This window comes from Balaenoptera ricei, chromosome 2 (genome assembly GCF_028023285.1).
Source record: "Balaenoptera ricei isolate mBalRic1 chromosome 2, mBalRic1.hap2, whole genome shotgun sequence".
NCBI classification, from domain to species: Eukaryota; Metazoa; Chordata; class Mammalia; order Artiodactyla; family Balaenopteridae; genus Balaenoptera; species Balaenoptera ricei.
In genome coordinates, this window is record NC_082640.1 from 159,102,959 (window position 1) to 159,116,845 (window position 13,887).

General features: G+C 34.9%; 1 protein-coding gene across 3 annotated transcripts in view; it reads left to right on the top strand.

The window, feature by feature from the left end:
- PSEN1 (presenilin 1) overlaps window positions 1-13,887 on the top strand; it is an 87,867-nt gene that overhangs the window by 46,311 nt on the left and 27,669 nt on the right. For all 3 annotated transcript variants that reach the window (XM_059914575.1, XM_059914577.1, XM_059914576.1), the window contains 2 exons: window positions 7,321-7,388; window positions 11,955-12,175. In XM_059914575.1, coding sequence (XP_059770558.1) covers window positions 7,321-7,388; window positions 11,955-12,175 — 289 coding nt within the window. The remainder of the gene's footprint in view (window positions 1-7,320; window positions 7,389-11,954; window positions 12,176-13,887) is intronic.

Genomic DNA, 13,887 nt, shown 5'->3' on the forward strand with positions numbered 1-13,887 from the left:
TCCTCTGTCCTTGGACGTGGGGTATCCTCCTTGGTGAAGTCCAGGGTCTTCCTGTCAATGATTGTCCAGCAGCCAGTTGTGATTCTGGTGCTCTCGCAAGAGGGAGTCTACTTCTGTATATTCTTTAACATGGTTAAAATCAAATGCATAATCAGTATGTGTCCTTTTTTAACTTTTACTTTGGCATAAGCATTTTTCCATATTATAAATTCTTAGCAAATATGTCTAATGGTTACATAATATTTGACTCAATGAGTGTATTGTAATTCACTTCCCCTAATTTGGACATTTAAGTTGTTTCCAGATTTTCGCTCTTCTAAAAAACAATGAATGTCTTTATGCATAGAACTTTTCAGTTTTTCAAATTATTTCCTTAGGGTAAAATCCTAGGCACAGAATTTCTGGAGCAAATTATCTACATATTTTTAACTGTCTTGCTATGCAGAATTTTGTTTTCAAGATGATAGTATCAATTTGTACTTAACACTGGTAGTGAAAAAGGCTGTCTTACCCCACCTTCACCAGCGCTGAATTTTTTTTTAAAAAAATCTGTGCTAACCCTCATAGGCAAAGCAAAAATGTCTTAATTTGCATTTAGTTGATTATTAATAAGATGGAATACCTTTTCAGTGTTCACAAACTCTAAAATTATACAGAGTTTAACCTTGTTTGTTGAGTGGGTGGAAGTATTAACCCAAGTGATGACCATTTGCAGTCTGACATCAGAATCTAGAGATTGAAGACAAAAGATGTGTGTGATGGCGACAGGTAGTCATCAACACTCAGGGAGCCAAAGAGCAAATGATGTCGTGTTGAGAAGCATACTCCTCCCCCTACTTAAATATGCTCATGTCTCAATTACTGCATCTTTTTTTGTCCACTATATATATTTGTTTACATGTAAGTGTTTACCTGCCAGTTCCATTTCTCTGCTTTATTGGACTTTCTTTGTGACTTGTATCTGGATTATATACTACTTTTGTTCCTCACATGTTATTGGGAGTCACCTGGGGTTTTACATTCTTCTTTGGTGTTAGGAGACCTCTTTCTGCTTTGCTAGCAGGAACTTAGAGGGCTTCTCCTGGAGCTCATAGTCTTGCTAATGTCCACTTGGGTTGTGTTGAGTTCAGGTGGAGTAGGGTAGTACTGGAGGGAAAAAGTGGTAAACTCATTGCTGGCTTCCTGGTACTTCTGATTCCCCAGCCTACTGGCAGCTGCACGCATTCGATCCAGGTGTTGTAGCTGTATTCGGTAGGTAGAACTAGAACTTATCCTGATGTATTTTTGGTCAGTTTTGTGCATATTTTAGTTAATGCTTCATATTAGACAATCTAAAAGGTTTATACTTAGCTGGATTTCCACGTTCACCCATTCATTTTTGTGTTGTTTTCTTTTGCTTTTTAATATTCAAGTCTTAGCAAACACAGCCAATTCTATAGAAACAAGTTGTTAATTTTGACTCCTAGTATAAAAATAAAAGGAGCTTTTGAGTCAGAAATTCAGAAACTTGCCAGGACCTGTTTGGAAATAAGCCCTGAGGATTTGTGTGTCACTGGTTGATTGTGCAATGTCTCTGAGAAGCACAAGAAGCTAAAAGACCAAACAAACCTTAAAAAGGAAGAAATGGAAAAGGCAGTTAATTATTATATATCATTTGTTATAGATGAAACTGTATAGCTTACTAAAGTCACATGATTTCTGGCCTAGATAGTTCAGTGTTTAGAGGAGATCCTTGCTGTTCTGTACAGAAGCAGGGGCTCTTTTCTTTCAGAGCCTTTAGCACAGGAAAGCTGAACTAGGGATTGTAGCAAGATGAGAAAGGCCTGTTTTACCACCTGATGTTCTAGAAAAAGGGAAGGTGTTATTTAGTCATCAGAAGAGGCTTTGAATTTAGGTAATAATTCAGAAAATCATAACATCAGTGATTAACCTAAATAAGAAGACCATTTATAACCATTATTACAGGCAGAGGGCTAATATTTTTACCATATGAAGAGCAGTTACAAATAGCTAAAATTATGGACATCCTAATAAGAAATTTTAAAAATCCAAGCAGAGAAATTATGAAGGAAATATAGATGGCCAGGAGAGGGAGAGGAAGAGAGAGGGAGAGAGAGGTGTATGCGTATTTCCTCACTAGCAAAAAATATATATATTAAAATAACAAATTAACATATTTAACTTACTGACTTGGTGAAGGTTAATCAGGCCTTATTTGCGGAGTCACTAAGCCAGTATGTATCAATAGTCAGTAATTAGAAAATGTCTGTACACTTTGGTTCTGTATTTTGCTTTCATGATTTATCCCAAAGACTTTAAAATGCTGGAAAATATTTGCATACTAGATATTACTCCTAGCATAAAATATAATTGGAAAAAGAAGGAAAACCCCACAAATTCCATGCATAAGGGAAAAGTTAAATTGTGGGTTCATGCGTGTAAGTAGACTATTATTTAGTCATTTAAAAATCATATTTAAAAAAAATATTTGGTGGGATGAGAATTTGTCTTTAATAAAAAATTAATTTAAAAAGCAGAATGTAAAATTTTGTATTACCTGATTCTAATTTTTTTAAAAGGTCTTTACATATGCAGACAGAAAACATGTCTGAAAGGAAATGTTAATGTCAACTTTGGTTCTCATTGGTCAATGGGAATTGTTTTTTCTTTTAGTGTTTCTATATTTTCTATATGTTATAAGCATATGTTACTTTGTATTCAGAAAAATGCTGTTTTTTTTAAATAAAAAACATTCCCATGTTCCCTTGCCCCTTCCCCCATAAAACAAGGTAAAAAGCATTTCTTAAGAAAGTGGAGGATTTCTGGTACATAATATTTACTCTAGCCCTTAATTTGGAGCTCAGTATGGAATACCAGTGTACATCTCCCACTCTTTAAAGTTTTTCTGTTTTGTAATATTTTATATACTTTTTAGTTTTATAACTTGGATTATTTCTAAAGCTAAGACTTGTGATGGGCTGGGATGCAGGTGGGAAGATTCATTTCTGCTTATTATTTTTTTTTTTTTGCAGATGAACTAGAGTAAGGACTCCCTTTAGAATATTTTGCTAAAGTTGAAGTACTTAGAGGGAAACGTACAGGTGTCTTCAGTTTACTTTGATATGGATTAAAATGGGCTAATGGGTGGAGAGATGGATAGATGTGTTGCAAAGCAAGTACAGCAAAATGTGAATGGTAGAATTTTGGTGGTATCTGGGCAGTGGTTCGCTGTGTGTTTGAAAATTTTTAGAATAAAATGTTAGGGGAGGGCTTCCCTGGTGGCGCAGTGGTTAAGAATCCTCCTGCCAATGCAGGGGACACGGGTTCGAGCCCGTGGACCATGATACTGGTCCAGGAAGATCCCACATGCCCCGGAGCAACTAAGCCCGTGCGCCACAACTACTGAGCCTGTGCTCTAGAGCCCGCGAGCCACAACTACTGAAGCCCGTGTGCCACCGCTACTGAAGCCCTCGCGCCTAGAGCCTGTGCTCTGCAACAAGAGAAGCCACCACAATGAGAAGCCTGCGCCCCGCAACAAAGAGTAGCCCCCGCTCACTGCAAATAGAGAAAGCCCGCGTGCAACAGCGAAGACCCAATGCAGCCAAAAATTAAATAAATGAATAAATTAATTAATTAAAAAAAATGTTAGGGGAGGTTTTTATGGAGGAACACCAGATATTAAATTTGTTGTATTCGGATAGTCAATTTAGAATATTTAAATGTCAAAGGAATACCAACTTTAGTGGTGTAAAGCCACTCTTTTGACCTTTTCCCAAATTGTAACATTTTATAAAATTGTTTTAAAGAAAGAGAGAATTTTTAAGAAATCTTTTCTTCAAAAGAATTAGCAATCGCAGATCACCTTGAGTGATCAAAATGGAACCACAAGACAAAATTAACATAGATTCTAATGTTAACATTAGTAACAACTAGATTTTGATAGCTTAGAGTGGGATAATTGGAACAACTGGATCTGGGAGGTAGGTGTGGGAGATTTTTTTAAAAAAGAAGACAAAATAATATTCTTGATTTGGAGCTTTTCTTCTTTTTCTTTAAGGTTTGACTTGGTCTTTTCTGATTAAGAGATATGTTTGGGAAAGTTGTTGATTAAGTAGCTCCTTCTGTCATTAAACAGTAAAGTTCATTGAAAGCATAAAGCATATTTTGGCTGTACCTACCTCAAAATAATTTCACTTTTGGTTAAAAATTACCTGACAATTTATCATGCTTCTCCAATCTATTTTTTAAAACCCCAGACTCTTTGGGTTGTATAGTATTTTCCCCAACATACTCATTACATAAAGTTACCATAAAATTTTTTTATCTTGTGTAATAGATTATAAAAATCAAGTTCTGGGGACTTCCCTGGCGGCCTAGTGGTTAAGACTCCACGCTTCCACTGCAGGGGGCATGGGTTCGACCCCTTGTCGGGGAACTCAGATCCCGCATGCCACATGGCGTGGCCAAAAAAATTAATTATTTAATTAATTAAAAATCAGGTTCTGATTCTATCTCTCATATTAATAAGCTGTACATGAGTAATAATGACTAATATTTATATAGTTCTATATGAATTCTGCATAATATTAATGGACTGACATGTAAGTATTAACTTATTAATGAACCAAGTAAAATAAACATAGCATAGCAATACTTATTGAAACCTCAGATTCAATAATACTTATTGAAACCTCAGAATATTCTTTTGTCAAATAGTTATGTAATTTAGAAGACCTATTTTCTCTGTACAGTTAAAGTATGTGTATATAGGTCACTTAACTGAATATCTGATTTTCAATTTTATTGAATTTGATTTATCAATTATTTTATTTTATCAATTTATTATCAATTATTTATCAATTAATTTATTGTTTATTTAAGAAATACATCAAAATTCCTCCATTGAAAATATTGCTGCTTTAAAGTTTAAATGTTAACTGTTGACTCTGTTGATAATTTTTTTAATTGAAGTATAGTTAATTTACAGTATTATATTAGTTTCAGGTATACAGAATAGTGATTCGTTATTTTTACAGATTATACTCCATTAAAAGTTATTATAAGATAATGGCTATAATTCCATGTGCTATAAAATATATTCTTGTTGCTTATCTATTTTATACATAGTGGTTTGTACCTCCTAATCCCATACCCCTAACTTGTTTTTGCTTTTGTTTTTTTATTTTTATTGGAGTATAGTTGATTTACAATGTTGTGTTGGTTTCAGGAGTACAGCAAAGTGAATCAGTTATATGTCTATATATATCCACTCTTTTTTTTTTCAGATTCTTTCCCATATAGGCCATTACAGAGTATTGAGTAGAGTCCCCTGTGCTATACAGCAGGTTCTTATTAGTTATCTATCTTATATATAGTAGTGTGTATATGTCCATTCCAGTCTCCCAGTTTATCCCTCCCCACCCTTATCCCCTGGTAACCATAAGTTTGTTTTCTACATCTATGAGTCTACTTCTGTTTTGTAAATAAGCTCATTTGTACTCTTTTTTTTAGATTCCACATGTAAGCAATATCATATGATATTTGTCTTTGTGTCTGACTTCACTCAGTATGACAATCTCTAGGTCCATCCATGTTGCTGCAAGTGGCATTATTTTGTTCTTTTTTATGGCTGATTAATATTCCATTGTATATATGTACCACATCTTCTTTATCCATTCGTCTGTCGATGGACATTTAGGTTGCTTCCATGTCCTGGCTATTGTAAATAGTGCTGCAATGAACATTGGCATACCTCTAATTTGTACCCCTCACTTCCCATTCCCCTTTGGTAACCACTAGTCTGTTTTCTATATCTGTGCATCTGTTTCTGTTTTACATGTACATTTATTTGTATTACTTTTTAGATTCCACATATAAGTGGTATCATACAGTATTTGTCTTTCTCTGTCTGACTTATTTCACTAAGCTTAATACTCTCTAGGTCTATCCACATTGCTGCAAATGGAAGAATTTTATTCTTTTTTAAGGCTGAATAATATTCCTCTGTGTGTGTGTGTATGTTTGTGTGTGTGTACACATCTTACTTAATCCGTTCGTTCTTCTGTTGATGGACAGTTGGGTTGCTTCCATATCTTGCCTGTTGTAAATAGTGCTTCTATGAACATAGTGGTGCATGTATCTTTTCAAATTAGTGTTTTTGTTTTTCCTGGATACATACCCAGGAGTGGAATTGCTGGATCATATGGTAGTTTTATTTTTAGTTTTTTGAGGAACCTCCATACTGGTTTCCACAGTGGCTGCACAAATTTACATTCTCACCAACAGGGTACAAAACTTCCCTTTTCTCCATATCCTCGCCAACACTTGTTATTCGTGGTCATTTTGATGATAGCTATTCTGACAAGTATGAGGTGATAACTCGTTGTTTTGATTTGCATTTCTCTAATAATTAACAGTATTGAGCATCTTTTCATGTGCTTGTTGGCCATGTGTATGTATTCTTTGGAAAAATGTCTCTTTAGGTCTTCTGCCCATTTTTTGATTGGGTTGTTTGTTTTTTGACATTGAGTTGTTTGGTTTGTTCATATATTTTGGATATTAACCCCTTGTCAGTCATATCATTTGCAAATATTTTCTCCCATTCCGTAGGTTGTCTTTGTTTTTGTTTTTTTTTTTAACACAATAACCCTTAAAATTTTATTTATTTATTTATTTATTTATTTATTTATTTATTTATTTATTTTGGCTGCATTGGGTCTTCATTGCTGCTTGCGGGCTTTCTCTAGTTGTGGTGAGTGGGGGCTACTCTTCATTGCTATGCGCCGGCATCTTATTGTGGTGGCTTCTCTTGTTGCAGACCATGAGTTCGAGGTGTGTGGGCTTTGGTAGTTGTGGCACGTGGGCTCAGTAGTTGTGACTCACAGGCCCTAGAGCGCAGGCTCAGTAGTTGTGGTACAGGGGCTTAGTTGCTCCGCGGCATGTGGGATCTTCCCGGACCAGGGCTCGAACCTGTGTCCCCTGCATTGGTAGGCGGATTCTTAACCACTGCGCCACCAGGGAAGTTCCATAGGTTGTCTTCGATAATTTGTTTTTTTTTAATGTATTCTTTTCTTTTAAAAATTTTACGTATTTTTAAAGGAACGAAGGTCTACATGTATTTTGGTGAAATTTCTATTTATATTATGAGTAGTTCAGCACCAAAGAGTTCTGTTATAGGTATTCACTGATCCCAAAGCTGCTTGTATTTTGCCATTTGAAAATCATAACACATACAGAGGTAATATACAATTTTTGAAGTAAGAAATTTGGATTTTTTTTAGGGTTATGGGATCTGTTAATTATACTGAAACTCTTTTCTAGGTCATCCATGCCTGGCTTATTATTTCATCCCTATTGTTGCTGTTCTTTTTCTCATTCATTTACTTGGGGTAAGTAGTGAAATATTTGGTCTGTTTTTCACAAATTAACTTTATTTGGGCTCTATAACTGGCATTTAAAGAACTGTACTTTGTTGATGAATTATTCTTAAATTATAATTGTTTCCATGTATAGGCCATAGTTGGTATATATACAACTAGTTAATATTATTGATAGGGATATTCTTTTGTTGATCCTTGTTTATAATAAGTAGAACTGAAAGAAATCAAGACTACAGTTATTTCTAAGTCTTTTTAGTAAAGAATTTACTGTATTCTTTACTTCTAGTAATGATCTTTGAATCAGAATGTTAAAGCGTTTCAAGCATGTGTATAAACATGAATTGATTTTTAAACTTTTATATTGTTTCATCAGTTAGTCTTTCGCCTTTCAAATGAAATCTTACATGAGAACTTCACATATAAAATAGAAAAAAGTGGAGCTGCTCTGTTGAAGAGAATAGAGAGGCTCAGAGGTTTGCCCGCCTTGCCTTTCTCTCAGCCCCAGTGGCAGAATACAGGTCGTAAACCATTGCACTAGCTCTTAAATTAGGAAGAAGCAATAAAGCTAAAAAATAAATTGAAGAGTTAACTCTTTGGTAGAAGCAGGGGGAATGACCATAGACAAAAGAAATAAATGTAAGAATCTCTATGAAATGGATGATTTTTTAGGAAAAAACTAGTTACCAAAACTGACCACTGAAGTGATAGAAAATCTAAGCAGAGCAAAGAAAAAATACAGAAGGTTGTTGAGGAGGTTCTCATCCCACCTCCACCCGTAACAACAATACCAGGCCCAAATGGTTTCATAGGGAAATTCTATTAAACCTTTAAGGAGTGGATAACTCTAATGCTATTTTAACTGTTCCAGGACATAGAAAAAGAAGAAAAGCTTCCAGATTCTTTTTAAGAAGGCAGGGTAACACTGGTACCAAAACCCTATGAATTATCAAGAAAAAGGAAACTGTGGATCAGTCCTATTTATTGATGCCAAAAGAATAACTAAATATTCACTAACAGGATTCAGCAACAACCCTTCGAGGCTATAATACATATGACCAAATGGAGTTTGTTTGCAGAATAGGAAACTGGTTTATTATTAGGAAATATCAATACAAGTCACCATGTTACTAAGTCATCATCTCGTACATGCTAACAAGAATTTGACAAAATTCAACACTTGTCCTTGGTCAAATTCCATAATAAGACAGATGATTAGTTCTCTAACATGATGAAATATATGAATCTTATTCTAAAGATTGGTATCATCCTCTTAGGAAAACTTCAGAAGCACACCTGTTACTGTTAGGACAAGATGAGGATTTCCTTTAATCACTATTGTTGTCAATAGTTGCTCTGGAGGGACTAGTGAACGCAATTAAATAAGACAAAGAAATAAGAGCTGCACAATTTGGAAGAGAAGGTTAAATTATCAGTAATTAGAGATAAAATGATTGTTTACTTGGTTTCAGAATTAACCAAAAAAACAATTAGAATCACTAAGTAAATTTGTTAAGGCAACTGCATACAAAATTAATTAACATAAATCAATAGCCATCATGTAAACAACTAGTTAGAAAACATAATGAAAAGAAAAAAATCCCATTTATGAGAGCAGCAAGAAAGAGAAAATATCTAGGATTAAACAGTAATTGTTTAAGCTCTATTATTAAGAAATTTTAGGGAGTTGCCTGGTGGTTTAAAGGTTAGGATTTGGTGCCTTCACTGCTGTCACCCAGATTCAATCCCTGGTCAGGGAACTGAGATCCTGCAAGCCATGCGGCGTGGCCAAACTTTTAAAAATAAATAAATAAATAAAATACAGAAATTTTAAAATGCCTCTTCAGGGCTTAAAAAGAAGACTTAAAGAAATGGAAAATTATACCAGGTTACATAGAAAGAATATCATCATAAAGATGTCAGTTCTCTCTAAGTTTATTTTAAATTTTAATATAAGCCCAATAAAAATACAAATAAGATTTATTTTTAATCTGGACAAGATAATTTTAAAATTTATTTGAAAAAATAAATAAGTGAAGGTATCCCAAAGAATCGTAAAAAAGAAGAAAACTGAGGAATACTACTCCTACCTGATACAAAATTATAAAACTAGGGACTTCCCTGGTGGTGCAGTGGTTAAGAATCCTCCTGCCAATGCAGGGGACATGGGTTCGAGCCCTGGTCCGGGAAGATCCCACATGCCGTGGAGCAACTAAGCCCGTGCGCCTAGAGCCCGTGCTCTGCAACAAGAGAAGCCACCGCAATGAGAAGCCCGCGCACTGCAACGAAGAGTAGCCCCCGCTCGCCGCAACTAGAGAAAGCCCATGCGCAGCAACGAAGAGCCAACACAACCAAAAATAAATACATAAATAAATAATTAAAAAAAAAAAAAAACAAAATTATAAAACTATAATAATTAAAATAGTGACACCTGCACTATAAATAGATAATTAGTAGAAAAGATTAGAAGGACTAAAAAAAAAATGCTCAAATATATAAAGGAATTTAATTTATGATACAGGTAGTATAGAATCAGTAGGCTGTAAATGGATTATTTAGTAATTGGTGTTGAGATAATTGGGTAGTCATCCAGAGAAAAATTTGAATTTCTTCTTTATATCTATACCAGGATAAATTCCAATGGATTAAAAATTTAAATATGAAAGTAAAACCATAAAAGGACTAGAGAAAACCATGGGGGATGGGGAATTTAAGTATATATATATATTTTTTTAATTATATAACTTAAAAGGTCCTTCCTTAAATCTAATGTTTTATGTATAAATATATACATATATATATATATACACACACACACACACATTCACACAAAACCAAAAAACCCAAAAAACAAGCCAACCAGCCACACCATGAAAAAAATCAGAAGATGAATGACCAACTGCTAAGTGTGTTTTCAACTCATTTTATAGACAAAGGCTAATTTACTTTATATATAAACCTCTACATGGCAATAAGATCAACAGCAACCTAACAGAAAAAAAATGGGCGAAGGATATGAAAAAATAGTCAACAGAAAGAGAAAGACAAGTTACTTTTAAATATATGAAAATATGCACACCCTCCTTATAAAATTAATGCTAATTAAAGCTGTACATTAGGTTAACAAGGATCAAATAGTTTAATAAATGTTCTAATTTGGCAAGTTTGCAGGAAAATAAACATGCACACATTGGTGTAAAACTTTGATTAAGAGCAGTTTGGCATATCAATTAAAGTTTTATATGAATATGTCCTGAACCTAGTAATCTGTAGGGATAATCATTGCAGCATTGTTTCTGATAGCAAAAGAATGGAATCAGTCTAAGTATCCATCAATAGAAAACTGGTTAAATAAATTATGGTACATCCATACAATAAAGCCATTGAAAAGAATGAGGTACTCAAGTATACTAATGTGGAAAGTTCTCCAGGAATATCGTTAAGAGAAAAAAACCTGGTTTAGAACAATGTGTATGCTATCATTTGTGTCCAGTAAAGAGGTATATTTATGACATGTATGGACACTCTCTGGAAGGATGCATATGAAGTTAATAATAGTGCTTTCCTTTGGAGAAGGAGACAAGGTTTGGGGGAAACTTTTCACAGTATATGTTGGGAATTTTACATTTTAGGCATGTATTACCTAGCCAAAGATAACAATAGTTTGGAGTTTTGGGTTTTTTTTGTTTTGAGTGCTGGGATATCTGAAATGCTTAATACGAATAGATACATCATCCAGAAATTTAACGTTTATTTTGAAATTTCAAAATGGAAAGATCACCTTTCTGGATAGTCTGCAGAATCCAAAGTTTGTGCTTAAATAAACAAGTGCTTTCTTTCTCCTCAGTTACCCATCTTCTATATTTGTATCTCTTTATTTTAAGATGGAATTCCCCCTCCCAAAATTAAAATACTATTTTCTTCATTATAAAAATTCATTCATTCATTCCTTGTGGAAAAAAAAAAAGAAAGAAAGAAAAGAAGAAAAGTTTTAAAAATTCCAGACTCCCATCATCTAAAGATAAGTCCTGCATCTTTTCAGGAATTACTACATCGATCTCTTGCTCTCTCTTCTCACACACTATTTCATGTAAATGAGATCATATTTTTTTTTCAGGCAACAATATATCATGCCTATATCCCATGTTTGTGTGTATGTGTATAAAACATATATATATTTAATGGCTGCACTAAATTTTATGAAAATAACACCATATGTCCTAAGCTCTAAAATTCATTTTGCATGTTTAATTTTTTCCAATTTCAGATACTTCAAACAAGTGTTTCCCAAAGTATAGAATAGCATTTTAGGTGTTGTATGGCCTTTTTTTTAGTTTTTGTACTTTACAACTGTGGCCTGTGATACTGGTTTCCCATTTATATGACTGATACAGAGTTTTCTGTTAAAATAAGCTCAACTTGAGGAAAAAAGTGCATTAATTTAAAGAAAGATATGGTAAAAGTGTGAAGCTGGGATATGAATATCTAATGAATATGTTAGAACCGTAGTTCTAAAAAATGTTTTGGTGAAACTTATTGTATGCAAATCTTTTTAGAAATCTGTTTAATTTTTTTCAGGGAAGTGTTTAAAACCTATAATGTTGCCATGGACTACATTACAGTTGCACTCCTGATCTGGAATTTTGGTGTGGTGGGAATGATTGCCATTCACTGGAAAGGTCCACTGAGACTCCAGCAGGCATATCTCATTATGATCAGTGCCCTCATGGCCCTGGTATTTATCAAGTACCTCCCAGAATGGACCGCGTGGCTCATCTTGGCTGTGATTTCAGTATATGGTAAAACCCAAGACTGACATTTTGTTCATCACAGAAATACCTCCTGGTGTGTTTTCCTTCCTCTTCTAGGGAAAATGACAACAGTAATGTCCCATAGCTTTTCAGTAAATAATCAGTTAACTCTACTATCTGTCATATAAAGATTTCAAACTTTTTGAGGTTAAGTTCTTTAAAACTTTTATTAATCCCCCCAGTGTAACTCACTGATGAGTTAGTGGAAGGATCCATAGACTGCTTGTCCTAAGACTTAGATTCAAATCCCATCGCTACCACTGATAGCCTTCGTGACTTTATGAAGGTGATTCGGGCCCTTCGAGCTTCAGTTTCCTCATTTGGAAAATGGGAATAATGCTTCTCAGAATATTTGTTGGAAAGCACTAGCAGAGTGCTTGACACACATAAAGTGCTCAACTAATTTTTAATATAAAAATTAAGTTAACTACTTTTTATAAGGCAACTTGGGTAGAATTACTCTTTTAAAGATAAAACTTATTTGGGCAGTGTGAGCTTCAAATTTATTAGCAACCCATGTGACATGGGTCCTGAAAAGTCAGAATATACCTTAGCCGTGAATAACCAAGATGTGAACTCTGTAACTCTCACTTTGCATAAAAGCCAAAAAGAGATCCGTTTTCAGAGGTCAATTTGTGGTCTCTGTATGATAACTGCAGTGTTCTTTCATCCCTATTCAAATGCTTATTAAAATGTCAGGTGACCTGTAGTAGAAAACCTCACCATTCCCCCTTGATTGATGAATAAAACGTCTGTGGAAATAGAATTGGATTGGCTCTGTTCTCATATTTGAGCAGTCAGTCACAGAACTGGAGAAGTCATATACTCTTTGTGACAGACTTTTCATAGTGACCTTAGGTTGTATAATATTTGATGGTTTGCAAAGTACTCATCTTTTCATTGCACAGCTGCGATCTAGAATGCCAGTTCTGCGCTCCATCCAGTCACCAGCTGGTTAATACTTTGCAGTCAGAGATTTTACCAATATGTTCTTCTGTTCCATGCCTTTTTCGACAGCCACAGTTTGCCTTCTCCTTCAAAGGACACATTATATCTTTACCTAGCGACTCGGGTACTTTAGCAGCCCTACTACTGTTGCACAAAATCTTTGCAGGCTGGATCTTAACCACATCCACCTTTGTCCAAGAGCACAGATATAACATTACACTGATGATATCATCCTCTGAATAAATTCACTGGACCTGCTTGGTGAGGACATACAGATATTCACAATAGAGCTCAAAAGGGAGGTGGCATTTCCCTGTACATAGTACAAGGCTCTGCCACCCCAGTTAAATTCCTGAAAGTTACTTGGTAAGCTGAGGGCTTCTGCATCTCTGGCACTGTCAAGAAATAGCAGCTGACCCTCTCTGTGCCCACGATGTTAAAACAAGCCCACTATGTTTTAGGCCCTTTGCGGATCTGGGAGGCAATATACTCTTCATTTACAAATTTTACTTAAGCCTATTTATACTGTTACAAATTGGCCCACCTTGAATGGGGACCTCCTACAACATAAGGTTCTAGAATCTGTCCAAATTGTAATACAGTAGTTACTTCCGTTAGTGTCCCTTCTCCCGCCCCAGAGAATCATTCACTGTAGAGGCTTTAGCAACCTCTTCTCATACCTCCTGAAATCTCTGGATCACACACTATGATCATAAGTTGCCCACGGATCTCTGGTGTGAGAAACTACCCTT